The sequence below is a fragment of the Lupinus angustifolius genome, chromosome LG02 (assembly GCF_001865875.1).
Source record: "Lupinus angustifolius cultivar Tanjil chromosome LG02, LupAngTanjil_v1.0, whole genome shotgun sequence".
NCBI classification, from domain to species: domain Eukaryota; kingdom Viridiplantae; phylum Streptophyta; class Magnoliopsida; order Fabales; family Fabaceae; genus Lupinus; species Lupinus angustifolius.
Genome location: NC_032010.1, coordinates 21783932 through 21802737, shown reverse-complemented (window position 1 = coordinate 21802737; position 18806 = coordinate 21783932). Strand labels below are relative to the sequence as shown.

At 31.1% G+C, this 18806-nt stretch overlaps 2 protein-coding genes across 2 annotated transcripts; both read left to right on the top strand.

Annotated features, from left to right (window-relative positions):
- Positions 765-2550, top strand: LOC109339399 (pathogenesis-related genes transcriptional activator PTI6-like). The gene has a single exon (XM_019576832.1). The coding sequence runs from the start codon at positions 1368-1370 to the stop codon at positions 2208-2210; it is 843 nt and encodes a 280-aa protein (XP_019432377.1). The 5' UTR covers positions 765-1367; the 3' UTR covers positions 2211-2550.
- LOC109339376 (protein NETWORKED 4A-like) lies at positions 15250-17728 on the top strand. Its single transcript, XM_019576806.1, has 2 exons — positions 15250-15349; positions 16006-17728. The coding sequence occupies exons 1-2, from the start codon at positions 15256-15258 to the stop codon at positions 17661-17663; spliced, it is 1752 nt and encodes a 583-aa protein (XP_019432351.1). The 5' UTR covers positions 15250-15255; the 3' UTR covers positions 17664-17728.

Sequence of the window (18806 nt, the reverse complement as noted above, 5' to 3'; positions counted from 1 at the left end):
ATTGGTGAGCGAGAAGGGAAAAGAGTAGAAAATAGGAATAGATGAGTGGAATTGTATTGTGAGAGAAGAGTGGGGTTATAGTTGAGAGAAAATAGACATCAAGAGTTGGAGGGAAACTTGGGTTGAGACACGTCAACAGAAGCAGCTGGAACCTAAAACACTCCAATTTTTTCTACACAAACGACATGTCCTCATCACAGTCACACAACCTGCCACTCACTCACACTGTGTCCCTCTATTTTCTTGCTCCACTTTTGTACCATTTCATTCCATTCACACTTTTCTTATATATGCATATAGTATTGTTTTTGTTTTTTTATTTGATTGTGAATTCACACATTAAATATGAAGGGATAAGTAAAAAAAGTTATAAAATTATTGTGTTAAAGTTTTAGTTCAAAACTTAATATTTCACTTGTTTTTTCACTTTAATAGTACTCTATAGTGGTGGGTCCAACAATTTTGTTTATACCAGTATAAAGTAATATTTAGGAGAGTTAATCGCGCTTCATAAGGATAGCATAGAACGTGTTTAAGAACATGTTTTAAGAATGTTGATAAGAATTAGCACAGAACCACAAGAACAGTAGTTGCTCTAATATTCTGTATTACCCAAATAAGCCAGATCTTATATTCTGAATCAACCTTTACCTGTTGAACAATCACTGAATTTTTATCAAATTTATTGATATCATAATACAAAATGTTTTTCTACCCTAAAAAACCCCAACTTTCACTCTGGATCCTCCAATGGAAACACACACCCAGTGCATTATAAATACCCTTTGATCCTGCTTCTTCAAATTGTTTTTTCACTATATTTCTCTCCAAACTCTCTCCTTCTACCTCTCTCTCTCTTTCTTGACTTCACTCAGTAGCTCAACTCTTCTTACTCTATCCTTCCCGCCAAAAAAACCCTTTTGTGCTCTGTAATCTCAACCAAATCTCTCACTCACACACACCCCTTGTATGTAATAATCTTCTTCCAGTAAAAGTGGTGTGAGATATTCTTCAATCTCTTTTCCCCCATCGGAATATATCTATCTCTCTATCTTCACACAAAAGCAAAAGTTCTTTCTTTTTTCCTCAAACAAAATCCCCAAACGTCTTAATTCCTCTAGGATCTACTTGCCCACTAGGATTCACTTTTTTCTCTCTACCCAGAAGCAGCATATCTTCACTGAAATTCTCACAAACAAAAAAAGTGATTTTGTTCTTTCCACTACCACCCCTTGATGCACTTAAACCCTTTACAACCTTCTTCAACCTTACCCTTTTCCATTTCCACCCTCACTTCACAAAAACAACCTTAGACATAACACAAGTTGCAACTTTTTTGTTCCTTCCACCACTTTTGAATCTTAGGCATGTCCGTACAGTCAACATTGAAGCTCCAGAACCTGAAGCTACCAACATCAAGTTCAAATTTTGAGAGCAACCCATTATGCAAAACAAGGAAGAAAACTAAGAAGGTGGTTCGGATTATAGTAACTGATCATGATGCTACTGATTCAGATTCTTCAAGCGACGAAGAAGAAGAAAAGAAGCAAAAGAGAGTGAAGAGGGAAATCACACAGATCACTATGCACTTTCCCTTTTCTGATTCTCCGTCTTCTTCTTCATGTTCTCGCTCTTGTTCCTCCTTTTCTTCTTCATCAGAACAGGGTGGTTGTAAGAAGTTCAAGAGTACTAAGAAATCACTGTCCTCCACCACCACCAGCGCCATCGTACACCACAGCAACAAGTTCCGCGGCGTCCGGCAGCGACCGTGGGGCCGGTGGGCTGCTGAGATTCGTGACCCCAACCGGAGGAAACGGGTCTGGCTTGGAACGTTTGACACGGCGGAGGAGGCCGCCACCATGTACGACAAGGCGGCGGTGGAGCTGAAAGGACCCAACGCCATCACTAACTTCCCCACACCGGTGAAGGAGGAGGAGGTGATAACGCAGGCTGCTGCCGGGGAAAGCCTGAGTTTTGACGGCGGCGCGTTATATCCCGACACGGTGGCGTCGCCTACTTCTGTTTTACCTTATGACGGCGACTCGACGGCGTTCGACGGTTTCAGTTACGGAGACGTGGATGCGTTTGGTTTCAACATCGACATGCCGTTAAGTCTGCCGGACGTTAACGTTATGATGACGTGTCAGCAGTTTGGGAAGGAAGAGGTGTTCGGGGAGTTTGACTTTGACGAGTTTATGACGTGGCCCTGATAAAAAATCTGAGGGGCTTATTTGTCTTTTTAAAGAAGAGTGAGGTTGCGTTTCGTAGTTGTCTTGTGTATTGCAGAGGTGAAATTCCAAGACTACCCTCGTTGTTGGAACAATGCAAGAGTGTAGAGTTGTAGTGGAGTACAGCCCATTTTACCACTTGAAGCGGCGAATTTTTGTTTCATGGGAAGAAGAGAATTATTGTCTTAATTAAATTTGTTATTAATTTTATTAGTATATAAAGAAAAAATGTATGAAAAAAGTGAGTAAGTGAAACATGATATCAAAAGCAATGACTTTATTGTAATCCGATATATAATTTGATAAATATTTATTATATATATTTGTGGTGGACTAAAATAGTAGGTTATTCGTGGTGGACACGTAATAGAAAGTTAGTTGTTGAATCACAAGTCAACATTCAGTCTTTCTACTATTATTATTTTTCTGAGGGGCTATTCATTCTTAAATGATTGTGTTAGATTTTGTTGAGTTTTATTTATTTATTTGTTTGGTATATGTCTTAAAAGTATTATTTATTTATTATTCGTTATGCATGCGTAAAAGAAATTATTAAAGGATAACTCATGGGACTGGCGAAATGACATAAATCTAAGAGTGGCAATTGTTTACAATCATAAATGAGATCCTCGTAAGTGGGATTCCGAAGATACTTGGGGTCGAGGTATCATTAGTCTAGCCGAACAAAATTATCTGAAGAAGCACATGTTAAAAAGATTAAACAGGTTGGAATTCAAGGTAGGATTTGTCTTTTAATTAGTTAAATTCTCTAAATCAATAATAATTATATTGAAATAATATTTTTTTACTATAATAAATAAAAAGTTTAAATTTTAGTTCTCTTCTTGATTTATTCAATGAGAGGCCGATCTTCAGTTCATATATATTTGCTATCAACATTGGAATAAAAATAGTTAACCTTTGTAGGTTTTTTTAGAGTATACATTGTTTTATATGTAGAGTTCATCTTTTTCGGAGTTTTAAAGCACAACTAACGTGATAACATATGTACTGTTGAAATTTTTATGAGACAAATAAGTTTTTAAAGTTTAATAGTTATTTATTATATTATGGAAGATAATAATTGTTCCTAAATATAGCTATTTAAAGTTTAATTGAACTGAAGATAGGTCCGTTACAATCATAGCTAATGTAAAAAAGAAAATATTTTATGATATGTCATAAATACAACCAGAGAAAAAAACTTGTTTTAATCTGTTAAAAAGTTTGTATAATTTATATAGTCTATTTTTACATCACTTTAACAATCAATGTAAGAAGTGTTTTGTGGTGTAATGTAGACTGAGCCAACAAAGCATAAGAGTGAGTACTTGCGAAACTGGTAAACTTGGTGTTAACTATCATCTTATAAAACAAATTCGATTTTAAATCCTTCAAGGTAATGAAAATTCATACTTTATCATTCACTAAAAGATTAGTATACTTTTTTTAGCCACACATTTTTTCTATAGGAAACAATTTTGACAAGAGTCAAAAATATTCACTATAAGACTAATCCTTGAAATAAGTATGATTAGTCTATCCAACAATATTGCATTGCAATTGAATTCATATTCATATCCTCCTAGTGTATGATACAAATAAAACCTTTACATATTATCTTCATATATAATTTCAATAGTATCTGATATGTTGACAAATAAAATCAACAAATAATAAGATCTCTAAATAAATTTCAAAAAATCGTCAAAGTACATACATATATAAATATATTATATATATATATATATAAATATATTATATATATAATATATATATATATATATATATATATACCATTGCCTTTTCTCTTCGGTAAGCTGTCACAATCATGATATTTACAACTTGCTTTTTTTTTCGTTTTCCTTTTGTTACAATACAACTTGCCATGTTTATTACTATGATATTATGCTACCTCTTCCTTCCCTTATTTTAAATGTGTGAAGATGAGACCAAATCTAAGAATGATTTACCACATCTTAAGACATGGGACAAAGTGGGCCCAAGGGGACCATGACCCACAAATAGGTGGCTTCTCTGTTAAATAATAATGGTTGGGCCCACCAAACTGCTTCATGCTTCTCTACATGTGCCTTTCCAAATGGGCTTAAACCCCACCCAAGATAGTGGTTAGTGATCGGTTACCGGCGGCTGAGGCCTTCCAATAGGTATTGTCTTTGAGGAGTGATTGTGGCACAATGTTGGTCAATAATATCATATTCCGAGAAGTGTTAACCAACTATAAATATATATTTAAAAGAAGAGTGACCCACTTAAAAAACTTAATCCTTATCCTAGCTATTAATTTTAGAGAAATTTAATGATTTGAATTAGTAAGTAAATCTGAATCATTAGATATGCATATGATTGATGGTTAAGATGAAGAATAAGTTTAAAATACTTTCACTTCGAGTAAGTGGATTCTCACTCTATTAAAAATTATGATTACAAACTCTATTATAACCTATTAAGATTATACAATGCATATACATATCTTAATAATATAAGAGTGTAATATATATGTATTGTTAGTGTCAAAATTTATACACAATCGATATATCATTTATATTACTTATATTTAAAAATCGAAGATATTTAAATATAAATGATGGATAATATAACGACGATCTAAAAACTTCTTACATTATCAACACATACATTTATTTCTCTTACTACAAACGATTAAGATGACCCATTACCCATGAAGGATTTCTAATTGAAGACTTGAAGTTATGAAATGAGGAAAAATAACAAAGAGTGAGGAACTTGGGTTGCTATGTGTCATGTAAAATCTTAGCAAACTTCCCATAAAAAGAAGAAGAAAAGTCGCAAGCATCTTTTTTCTTTTTGCAAATATTAACCATGTTAGTTGCATTTATTATAAGACATGTGTATCTCTTTATGAATCTGTTGACAATCATCTTAAGTTATTTATTTGATCAACACAATTTTCTTAAGCTTACACCACAGATATGGAACAAATCTTTTGTGTGAGTGTTGTGAAACTTCCTTAAAGGGGTATACTTGCTTTTTACTACCTTATCAATTATCAAAACTTATAATTAACCTATCTTTTGCAATAGTTTTACATAGATTATGGAAATTGGTTAATATGGTTATAGCATTAAATTGATTAACAATTAGATTTTTTCAGAATCATTATACATTATTTAGATTAATTCTTTTTTTCAATGAATTAAAAAAGATATTTTATAAAAAACAATAATTAATCTACATAAAATGTTCAAAAAGTCCTATAAAAAGCAACAAAACCAAATTTTAGAAGTCGTATAAAAAGATTCGGATGGAGTAGTTTCTAAGTTTTCAAATTTAATATTGACTTTTTTGGGGGTAAGGGCCTGCCTGAGGAGCCTCAAAGTGGGGCCAGAAAAAGGTTGAAATATAAGGAAATAAAAAGTGAGATGTGGGAGCAAATATTTATTAATAATTCATTAAAATATATAAAGAGATAGACTAAGGATGGCAATGGATTATGGACTTGTGATTGCCCTCAAAAAATAGTTGTAATGGGTCTGCCCTAAATCTATAATTTTAGACTCATGTATAATTGAGTCTCGAGATTTTACGATCTGTTGTTAGATGGGTTTGGGTTCATACAATGAGATACCTAGACCCATAAGTACTCAAACATGCTATTCATTTATATAATATATATATATATATATATATATATTAATACAAAATTTTATTTTGTTAATTCATAAATGTGATTGTTTTATTGTTAAGCAATAATATTATATTATTAAGTAATGATATAATGGTATTTTATTAGTTGATATGTGTAATTTAATATTATGTTGATTGAACATTTTTTACTAAATCAATTTTACATCATTGTGTTGAAATAATCAATTTAAAATGTGTTTAAAACTTTAAATTATGTTTTAGAATTTTTTTCTCTTGTTGATTATCTAAATAACATATAAAATTGTATGAAACAAACTCAAAATTACATTAATTACTCGCATTTATTTTTAATGTTTTTGAACTTGTAAGTACTCGCAAATGCGCTAGATACCTAAGGATCACTGGGTAGCATAGCCAACAAGTATTAACATGAGTATGGAGTAGAAATGAATCTAAAAATAAAGTAACAGAGCGAATCTAGGTAATACACTTTTCACACCCATCTAAATTCATTGTTATCCCTAAGATAGACTAAACAAAACACTTGCCAGTGTAAATTTTCTAAATAAAATAAACCACTTTGGATAGAGATTAGTGAAAAAATTACATACTCTTTTATACATTCAAATAATAATCTTTGGTTTGTTTCAAACATAAGAAATTTTTACAAGTTAGATACTAGTCATACATATATTTTAATCTCTGACCACTCTATTTATACCAAGAAGAATATACATATGGAGAAACTCAATTAAGAAGAATTGTTTTTTTATATATTATTTTAAGTTGAATGTTGTTCTAACATTTATAACTAGAGACTATTTTCTTTTGATGGTGTTCTTTTGTATAGATCGAGTATGGTCGGTATCGAGTGTCCGGAATGCTGTCTGGACCTATTGAAGGAGGTACCTAAAATATTTTATGATGATCAAGTATAAGTTATTATGTAGAGAGAATGAGAGTAAATAAGAGAGATTAGAGCAAGAGCAATGAATGAATGTAAGTAATAAATGAGAGAATGAGTATTAACTAATACTTCTTGTGTGAGGTCTACTATTTATAGAGTTTGGAGCGGCTGGCGTGTTGTCTGACTATTGGTTAGTACTTGGTGGGTACTGCGGGGGTATGTCGGGATGTCCTTAACCACCATGCAGGTCTATAACTACCAATATGTCGAGGGACAGATGGAATTTGTAGGTAGCGTGGTAGGCGGAATGTCAGCTCCCATTAATGGTGAGCCAACGGCACACAGATGGTGAATCACACATTAATGGTTTGTCAGAGGCATTAATGGCAAGTCAGATGCATTATTGATATTTGCAGTGGGTTCGGCCCGCTCCGGCAGGTGATTGAGGATACTTATTTTGGTTGTGTGCTTGACACGGGCTTGGAATAACCCAGAGTTATCCGGATGGAACAGTTGCCCCAGTCTATTAGGGCGGCCAAAAGTGGGGCAGGCTAACAAACGAATATGTTCCAGTTTGGTGGGCCCAAGTTAGGCTTGGAATAGCCTAAAGTTATCGGGGTGGAACATATTGGTAGATATTATTATGCCGAGTTTTGTCTTTAACAAACAGTATTTTTGTACACACAATATAAATCAAAATGTAAGTATTGTGCTTGTGAAAAAAACTAAACAACCAATTGTGGTTCACCTTGTTGGTAGAATTTTAATAATTTTTATATGACCAATATGTGAAAATAGCTTGTGTCCTTTTATTTTTCATGAAATATTTTTTTACGTGTAAATGTTTAAAAATATAAAGTACGTTAGAAATGAAAATATATCCTATACACGAATAATATAAAAGTTTTTTTATATTTTTTTAGCATTAACTTTAAATTATAAATAATATAGATAAATGATAATATATTAACCGGGTAACAAACCTTATAATAATGATAAAAAAATAGCCTCGTAATACATAGATATTAAGTTCAAATGAAAAAAATCTGAAATATGAGTTAACGTAGAACTATGATAAAAAACAATGCCTATTAGATATGGCTCAAGACTATTTATGAAATCCAAATTAATGAGTCAATAAAATAAATAGAAAATTGCCGAAATTAATGGGTTGAAGATGTTGAAAGGGCATGGATGGGTGATTTGGTGGGTCCAATGGTAGGTAACCAAATTAGATACGAAACTGAGATGTGTCGCCTTTCCCTGTCTCCTAAATAAATATTGCTTTTTATAATAACATTGAATAATGCGATGTAGATTTAAGTAGTAAAAATATGGTTAAATTTGTGAATAATTATATATTGTTTATCAATATATTACTAACTAATAAAAACATATTTATTTTCACTCAATTCGTGTAAATAAGAATTAATTTTATATTAAATTTATTTATTGTAAAAACCTAAATAATGATCTAATATAACTGCCAGCTAGATCAATTCTTAACTTCAAATAATTAGTAGTATTCCATGGTATTATTGTGGGAATTAAGGGAACCATATAGTACTAAATTACAACTTGTGTCCAATAATTTGGCATTAATAAATATTTGACACACTGTTTCTAGTCCTCTGAATATTCATTTTTTTTGTTGAATTTAGATAAGAAGATAGTTCAAACTTGAAAGAGTGGGAGTGGCATTGGTTGATTGGATATTTTTGCTTGTTTCTTGGTTCAGTGATTCGGTGATTGGATCCATTCAATTGTCAATACAACTACAAGACAAAGAGACCGACCACAAAGTTTAAACTGTATAGACCCTTCAAGTGGCAGCTTTTCTTAATCATCAATCAATTCTCAACTATATATCACTAACTTTTGTTTTTATTTATATTCAAATTTTACATCTCACACCTTTTACTCCTATTTACCTAACATGGCATAGCTTCCTCATATATATATATAAATAAAAGTATATGAATGTATAAATAATTTTTTAGAATAATAAAGTTAGTTATTACCATCCACATAAATAATTAAAATTAAAAGTTAATTATTAATAACATAATTATTTCTTTTAATTTGACCGTAGAAATGAGATTTAATGACCTGATCTATATTAATTATTCTAAATTTTCCTAATAATAATTATTCTCACATGAATCAGTCTATATATGTTATGAATAAAAGAGTTAAAAAAGTAATAATTTTGTCTTTTTTATACCCCTTCTAATTTGAGGGAACGCCAACAAGTCCATACACTTCTATCTTGTCATGAACCTTTTTCTCTGAGGGATGGGGAAAGAAACTTTTCCTCTTCATTCTATGACTAATTCATGCATTACTATAATCTACAAGGAACCATATAGGGCCAATATCATATGTGGGTGTGAGACATAATTATTAAGTGGCGATACATTTATATTTTCATTGATGAGAGAGACCCAGCTAAATAGGCAGATAGTACATTCTTTTATGATTTGATTAGATTGCTCAGAGGCCACCAACCCTTGTTGGATTTTTAGCAATCTCACTTGTCTTAAAGAATTTGAATCAAATGACTACACTAACTTAGGTGATATCATGATATTTGGGTAATTAGATGAAGATGGCTTAAATATAAAATTTTGTTCCATTTTACTATAATGGAGATATGAGACATTACTGACAAATTATTCGTCTAGTGATGTAAAGTCATGTTATCTTTAGGGTAATCAAAAGGTTAAGAATATGATTCTTAGGAGTGACATTTGTTGAGAGATGCAACCAAACACCTGAAAGAAATTAGTTTTTTACCCAAAGGCTAAAAGTATACCCTTCATAGTACCAAAAGAAAATATATGAGGCATTCAATCTTTCCCCAACCAATCCCATGGAACACATTGATGAGGCTATAAGTTTAATAGCAATAGCTGCAGAAGGAAATAACTGGACAGCTAAAAGAAGAAACACATGGTTGTTACATGTATGTAAAAGTGAAGAACATATTGATGGACTAGACATCATGTGACAAATTACATAGTCAGTTATATTCACATGGTGATAATTACCATTCACTTGACAGTGTAATGCTGGTGGATAGCTCCCAAACCCCACTGCATATTTTCCATTATAAATTACCTGCCATAATCCAACTCTGCCTTAATGATGAGTATTTTGATTTGGTGACAAACATCTCAATCATGAAATATGAAATAGACTCCAATATTTTATTTTTAATAATCATAAATTCTCATGCAAAATCTTTCTATTAATGATCAATATTAAGGGGCGTAGTTGAACTTTGTGACAACTAAAGAAAATCTCTTGCAGAGATGTAAAGATTATTAAAGTGAATTTTGTTTACACACAATAATGATTAACCGTCTATTATCATACTTAATTCTGATTTTGGGTGCACAATTCTTTGTTTTTTTACTTATTGTACAAACATTATTAAACCCTAATTATACCCACCATTAACCTCACACTATTGCATCAAACACAATTTTATGCAACAGATACAAAATATTCAAAAGTTCAGCTTGACAAATTTGAAAAGTTTCATGCACAGTTCAATTCAGGTCCCAGTTACCAAAATTTGTGGTTATAAATGACTTAATATTCAATTGCGGTGACTGAAGCTAGCATGTGTTCTGAATAAGACGAGACAGCTGGTAAATGCGATGAATTAATAAAGTACATAAAAACAAACAAAATCTTGTTCAAGAGTTTTTGATGAGATCAAAACCTATTATTCTAGCTTCCAAGAAATAACCATTTTGTCTTTAGCACTCTTAGTCCAATTTCTATTATTTTCTTTTTTTTGTTAGGTACAAATTTAGTTTACTATTGCTTCTATGACCGCATCTGAATGCACAGTATATGTTAGGCATACAAGTCAAATTTGAAGAAGAAAAGTAAAGGTGATTTACTCAATGAGTAAACAAGTGTTGAATATGAGTGGGAACTTGGGCAAGGAAGGGGAGCTGAACCTAAAACGTGTTGGGTATAGAGGTGTTAGTCACTATAACTATAGTGTGGTGAGAAATCACACATTGGTAAGTGAACGAGTTACAAACATATAAGTTGATGAACACGTAAATCAAAATTATTTACATGTTTCTTTTATTTATATCATATATACATCTTGTTGGCATTCTTAATCCCAACAAAAATAGGCCTTATAGTTTGCATAGTTGAGCATTAGTCATCAGTCATGTCATAATTATGTTATACTTACTAAAAATAAGAATTTCTCTCTTGTTGAGAGGATCATTGTTCATGAATAAGAGACTTAGAGACTAGAGAGATATGCGGAAGACTTTCCACAAAAAAAAGGCCACTGTTTGATTAGCTATGTAAAAGAAGAGAAATCTACTTTAAACTTACTAACCACCAATTCTATGGAAATCCAATGATTTTAATTAATGAGTAGATCTAAATTATTAGATGTCCCTAAAATTGATGCACATGATGGAGAGTACTCTTAGAGTAAATGAATCCCCACTCATGCACTAATTAATAAATCATTTTGTTTCAAATCAATATTTTTCTTGTTCATCTCTCGTTGTAGAGTCTACTATATTAGTTATTAAAATTTAACTATTTTAAAATATATTTTTAGTATAAGATTTAGGGATGAGAATGGACCTGCATGGATAGCGCTCTATCCAGATTCATCTCATTCGATCATTTTGGAATGTAGACCTGCTTCAGATCCATGCAGGTATCTACTAGGTTTGCTACTCGCTATTCCTTTGGTACCCATAAATTTAGAGAATATTTAAAAAAATTGAAAACAACTTTTTATTTATGCATGTATTTTCTATAATCATGTATTTTATTTTAGACAATAAAAAGAAAAAGAAAAATGATAAATCTAAAAAATATAATTTAAAATAAGATAGTAAAGCATATCAAATCTCTAACATCCATCCATCAATATAGCATTACTTCATAATTATGGATTAATAAATATAACATAATTGCTTAAGAATATAGTGTTATTGTATATATATTTAGGAATTGTGTGTTTGGATACATAATTATCCAGATCGGACTCATTCAACGACGATTTTCAAAAACTTCGATCCTAATTGCCTACAGGTCTAAAAATAGGACGCAGACCCAACCCATTACGGGTATTACTGGTGGATACGCATGGATCCCGTAGTCATTGCTATCCCTAATGAAATTGTTTTGACATCTAAAGTCGGCATCTTACTGAAAATCATACAATACCTAAATGTTTCCATGTCCGTCATGCAACTAATCAATATAGTCCAACAGTAGATATCAACCATGTATTATGTTCTCTTTAATTAGTTTGAAATTCTTCTATCTTCTTTTTCTTGTAAAGTTTGACTGTTTTTAAATCAGTTCACTACTCAAACTTATTTGTTGAATAATTGTTCTGAAATGACATATGGTCAAAGTTAACTGTTTTATTTTTCAGTGTGTTGTTTTGCCTCTCTATTCATTTTTTTAGGCAAGAAAATATGTAACATTTTTTCAACAAGTTGGATCCTACTACACCCATCATAACATTTCATTCAGGTTAAAGAAAAATCAAGGCCCAATCTAAAAGAGAGAGAGAGAGAGCTAATTATGTTATATTTTAATACCAAAGTTTAAATAAGAATAATAGTGATTTATAAATTTTAAATTTCAACCAAACTTTCATAAGATTTCCTTTAAAGTATGTATTTCCCAAAATACTCTTAATGTATACAAGTAATGTAACAAAACTACTGTACCATTCCAAAAAATAGTTTTAGCCATAGTGAAGATTTGATCATGTGTAATGTACTCAGAGCCACAAAAACTGCTAGTGTACAGAGACGAATTTGAAACATAATGCGTTAATAAGTAATCTAAAGGTCCATCTTCATATTTATTTATAAAACATTGGGCCCTTAAAATGCGTGTGATATATGGGCTTGTCCGCACAAATGCTTTTATTGAATTTTCTTTAGTTTTTGAAAAGGAGAGTCTCTATAATCCTCTCAAGTATTAAGTATGGTTAACTTGTGTTGCAAGAATCATGTTAAAAAATTTATGTACTCATATCCGCTAATCAAATTTCACAAACTAATATAAAATGGAGGTGATCCGTTTACTCTAAAAATAAGTTAAAATCTAATGGTTCATATCTGTTCACTAATATAATCTTGATTCATAATTTCTTTAAATGACATGTTAAAGAGAAAAAGAATAAAAAATGAAAAATCAATGTAATTTTTTTAATCTATAATTATTATATTGGTTATATTTTACATTTAATCTTCATGCTGGATTCTCACATCCTACTATTAGAATTTCTCTAATATTTATTTCTATACTAATATTAACCCTAAATTTAATTACCTTTACATATTTTCAATATCATTTTTAACGAAAACAATTTTCTATGTACCACATGCTCAATAATAATTATAATTATTTATATGTGTTTTATTAAATCAAAATAACTAAATAAATTTTATCTCTTAATATATGTTAAATTAGTTAAATTTCCTTATAAAAAAACCCGGTACAACTTTTATACATTTTTCAGTAAAAAAGGTAATGTTTATTATATGACATTGATAAAAATAGTCACTTTTCATGATTTCTTAAAAATATTTTTAACTTATAATCATACTCTCATTTAATATTGCTTAGTAATTAATAATCTCAACAACAATAAAAAAAAATAGAAATAGTCAAAATATTTATTTTAGCAACTATAAAAATGACAAATGTTGAATGTAAAAATAACTCTTATCAGAAAATAATAATAAATGCTAATATTTAATTAATTTAAAATTTTTAATAACCTAAACTCTAGAAGCGGTAAGATTTGATGTGTGGTGGGATGTATAAGACAAGGAAATAAATAGTAGTCAACATAGAGGAGGCAAAATCCTCTCCATTTTCCAAAAGAGAAGTGTATAAAAAAAAGGAAAATTTATGTTGTAATAGTTTTATTATTGAGATGTAATGTGATGACATTTTTATCTTTAAATATAAAGATAAAACTAATAACTTGTTTCTCTATTAAGTGATATGTTATTTTCCAAAATATAAGTTAGAATTGAGAAAGATAAATTTAATAATTAAGGAAATCTTTTTGATAATTAAGAAGAAAATACATAAAATAATATAGGGAGCTAGGGAATAATGTGTGGAAAGAGAAAGAGGCGTTTGACTAAGGGACACTTGAGACAATTAATTTTTGCCATGCACTTCCCTTTGCATTCAGAATTAGTGAGTCCCCACCTTCAATTCCTCCTATTTATTAACCTTTTTTACTTCCAAACAATCATCACCCTTCTCTTCATGCTTCCTTCTTATATCCTTTGCTTTATTTTCTATCTCACAGGTTCCACTACTCCCTATCAATCAACTGCTTTTTAAATTATATTTCACAACTATAATTATATTCATAATTTGTGATTTGAATATAGCAAAGTTTGATCAAAATTATAGTTATATCAGTCATATTTTATTTTGGCATAATTTCTATAATATATATAACAACATTGTAATTGTTATGATAATATAAAATATGTCTCTCTTATTTACTTTCGTTTCATTTTCATCATCATCATCGTAGGAGACTCTCGAATCCAAAAAAAATACTAATATAACCACACTATGAGAAATAAATAGAGTTTAATATTTATACTAATAGTAAACTTAAAAAGATAAAAATAGGTGCCTTACTATTTCATTCTAGTTTTTTTATTTTCTATTTTTTAGCTGCTAGTCTTGCTCTCACTCCTCTTTTCTTGTCTTACACTTTTCAATTTTGGCGTTCAATTGTTCATAGACCTACATTTTGAAATGTGGCCCACGTTGTTGATGAGGACAAATTATTATGGGTTGAGGACCAATAATCTCAACCATATACTTCCATAGTTTTAATTTGGAATAATTTTATATCATTAATAAATTTATTTAATTTTAATTTCTCTTTGATCAGTGGAAGGAAAGTGTAGTATTTCTGTGGTAGTATCATAATAACATTTATTTAAGTTTCAGGCGATTCAAGGTTAATTAATACTTAATTCTTTAATGCAGATCATTTTTCTCCTTTTGGATTATTATAAGTTGCTGAGTTTCATAAGCTTACACTGGTTGTGAATAAAATGGCAGTCTCTGGGGTAAGAATCATGGAACTTAAGTTGCTTTATTTTTGGGTTATGAATATATGCATTTGCAATTATACTGGTCATTGCAATAAGATTACAATTGTTGTTGTTTGATTTTTTATTTGTGATTAAAAAATATTTTTAAATTTACTATAGTCTGATATGGTCAAAATGCAACTTAATGTGGTTGCCTTGAGTTCTGATGTGATCACATTTCCGATATCACACCATAATTACGATACAACGCAGTTATAGCGGTGACCACAACCATAACATTAAGCCCGTATATAAGATAGCAATTTATTTACATATAATGTTTTTCTTCTTTTTATTTCAGAATATTTCTAGCAAACAAATGAGGAGATTGGAATCAAGGAAGTCACTTTCCTCGTGGTGGGATAGTCATATCAGCCCCAAGAATTCTAAATGGTTTTCAGACAATCTTGAAGGTAAGTATAAAAAATTACTGTTAACAAGGCATTTTTTGTGTTTGTTGATGATGGACTGGTGGTGTTACAACCTTGATTTATTAAAATATTACAAAGTTCTAGGCTTATATTTTATTTTATCATAACTTTCCTTTTTCCTAAAATACTCAATTTCTTTTCCTTCATTCCCGCCATACTCAAATATTTATAAAAGGTTCCTGTTTTGAGTGATTATGTCTTCTGTTCTCCATACAACATATGTTGCTCTTGTTAACAAGGTTAACTATTAGACTACCATGGTTATTATTCCGTATATTCAATTCAAATGTGAAGTCTTACATTGGATATGAGATATAAATGTGAGAGTTTATAAGTGAAAAAATCTATAATATTAAGAAATGATAGCCGTCGAGTCTAATAGTTATAATCTTAGCTCTCTAGTTTAAACATGGAAATTTTGTTGCTTTAGTTATTAAGGTTATGAGCTTTTAGATCATCAAGGTTATAATGTCCCTTGTTACAAGGGAAAAGTACCACAAGTAAATAAATTAATGTTGGTTTGATAATGTGATATTAACATCTCTTTAAAAGTTTAATTCTCATAGTAATTATATTTCAACATCATGTTTCATTACAAAGTCATTCAAGTCAATGACAAAAATGATATTTGATCTCAGAGATGGACCAAAATGTGAAGCGTATGTTGAAGCTGATTGAACAAGATGCAGATTCATTTGCCAAAAAAGCTGAGATGTATTATCAGAAGAGGCCAGAATTGGCCACTCTAGTTGGAGAGTTCCATCGTGGTTACCGAGCTTTGGCTGAGCGTTATGATCAAGTGACAATAGACCTAAGGAAAAATATTCCTTCATGTCTCCAATCTCAAGGTTTAGTAATTTCAGATGTTGGGTCTGAGCCTTTTTCAATTAAGGGAGGTCATCATAAATCTGGCAACCGAGCTGCAGGGTTTAATTTCTTTCTTGGATCTGGTGGAAATGGTTCTGATGCATACCAAAAAGATGGAGATGAGTCTTATACATTGAAAGATTTTGATGAGGAATATGGTGATTCATTAGTTAACAATTATTCAGGTTTCTTAGGGAACGAGAGTGATCCAGGAATGGCTAGAAGAATGGTGGAATTGGAAAATGAGCCCAATGAGGTAAAGGAAAAGCCATCGGTGCAAGAGGAGGGACATGTAGAGTGTTCATTTAAGGGGCCAAGAATTGAGGACACTGAAGAACTTTATGCCAAAATCAATGCATATGAACTTGAATTGATGATTTCCAATGAAGAAGAAATCACTAAACTGAAGAGTGAGCTTCTAAATTACAGACCTTCTGATTCAGAAATTTTGGAGGATGGTGTAGAATTATCATCAACTGAAGGATACATCAACATAGGAGAGATTCAAGGAAGCGACAACCTTGTGGATAAGGAAATGCTCGAGCCAAATGTTGAGATTGATTCAGTTGGGGAGGAACTAAGAATCGCCAAAGAAATGCTTGAGATTTCAGGAAAGCAAATTGTTTTGTTGAAGTTTGATGCTAATAAATCTGCAGAAAGAATTCAACAATTGCAGGATGAACTTGACATGACTCAGAAGGATAATGTTGCATGGAAAACCAAATTCAATAGTGAGAAAAGAGAGAAGACCAAACTCCAAGAAAGACTTGCAAAGTTAAAGAGTAGTCTATTAGACCGAGATCATGAGTTTAGAGATTTGAGAACTGTTGCATCCGATGCAGAGCAGAAAATGCTCAATGAGAAAGTTCAGTTGAAGTTTGAAATGTCCAAATTGTTGGAAGAACAAGCAAATTTAAAAGAGTTGATCGAAGAATGGGAATGTCGAGGCCTTTCTTTTGAGGATGAGATGAACAACATCCTCTCTCTGAAAATAGAGATGGAGGAGGCACTTAAGGGAGAAATTGAACTATTAAAGGCCAACATTGAAACAAGAGAGAATAATATAAAAGATCTCAATGTAAAACTTGATGCTTTAAAACTAGAGAGAGATAATCTCAAAATAGAAGTTGGTTCAATCAAGGAAGAAGTAAACTCGAGAGATTGTAGGATCGAACACTTCGAAAACGATTTGAACCAGCTGCATATGGAACAAGGACAACTGATTGCTGGAATGGAAAAGGCACAAAGTCAAGTTGAAGAACTAGAATCAAAAGCTAAGCAACTCGAGGAAGAGGTTGAGAGGCAAAAAGTTGAGATTTTCGAAAGAGCAGAAGAGAAACGTGAGGCTATACGACAATTATGCTTCTCACTTGAGCATTATAAAAATAACTACAATATCCTTCTGCAGTATTTTAAAGGGCACAGGTAATTGCAGTTTTCGCCTCTAAATTAATGTACCCGAGTGTGATGTTGTAGATTTACTAGTACTCTTCCTTGCCCTTTTATTTTGACATTTTCATTTCTATGTATTTGTGGTGCCTTTTTATATTATTGGTTCTAATATATATGAGTTAAGGTCATGAGTATTGAGAAGTGATAACTGTTGAGTGTTATCCAGCTCTTGTAGGAAGCTAAGAAAGGCAAACCTTTAATGAGGTTTCATAGAAGAGATAAAAAAATTTGCTTAGGTCTGGTCTCATATGAATGGGTTGTGCAACTTTCTTATTCTGAGTTGCATGTTTTTATCTCTTTCATTTAATGTGAAATTCCTGGTGAATATAATCTCACTTCCCTTTAGGAATTTGTCAACCTCTAATAAAATAAAAATTTGGTTGTTGTTTCGTTTCTAACTTTACAACATTTTCTTGAAAAAGATACCCAATTTTGATTAGGTCATTGGGTTAGGGTGCTATTTGTGGTGATATATATTCCTTCTCAGCCTTTTTTCCTCCCTGAAATGATTGATCTAAGAATATTGGAGATTAAGACAAGTTTCCAAAATTATTGGGACAGAAGAAAGAAAATTGATAGTAGGTAACTATTCAATAGATTCAAAGAATTGAAGTCTTTGAAGTCCTGGTCTGACTTGTATATAGAAAAATAAAATACTATATGTGATAAAATCTAATAAGTATATATTGACGGTGTAAGTATTTTTTACATTGTCAACAAATCATCTATATTCATATGTTAGTTATAATTGACTCTCAAATAAAATTAATACAGATCAATATGAATGATAAGTTGACAATGTAAATTTTTTTTACACTGACATTGCATTAATTTTAAACTATGTGATATTTATGCACATTCCTACCCATGAAGATCTCATTATGAAGGAGATTGCTGAACTTGGTTGAACGTCCTTGTCATAAAAATGCCATGGGCATATTGTTAGAGGGAGCACATCTGCTGTCCCACAAAGAGTGCCACTCTATGTGCCACAACTTATGATTGGTTGAAAAAATATATTTAAATTAAAATTTTAATAATTAATTATTTTTCTGACCATTTACAATTAGTGGCACATGAAGTGGTACACTATTGTGGGACAGTAGATGTCCACCCATTG

Coding starts and splice junctions, on each gene's coding strand:
- LOC109339376 (XM_019576806.1), top strand. CDS start 15,256: ATGAGGAGATTGGAATCAAGGAAGTCACTTTCCTCGTGGTGGGATAGT. Junction 15,350..16,005: donor GTTTTCAGACAATCTTGAAG/GTAAGTATAAAA, acceptor ATTTGATCTCAG/AGATGGACCAAAATGTGAAG.
- LOC109339399 (XM_019576832.1), top strand. CDS start 1,368: ATGTCCGTACAGTCAACATTGAAGCTCCAGAACCTGAAGCTACCAACA.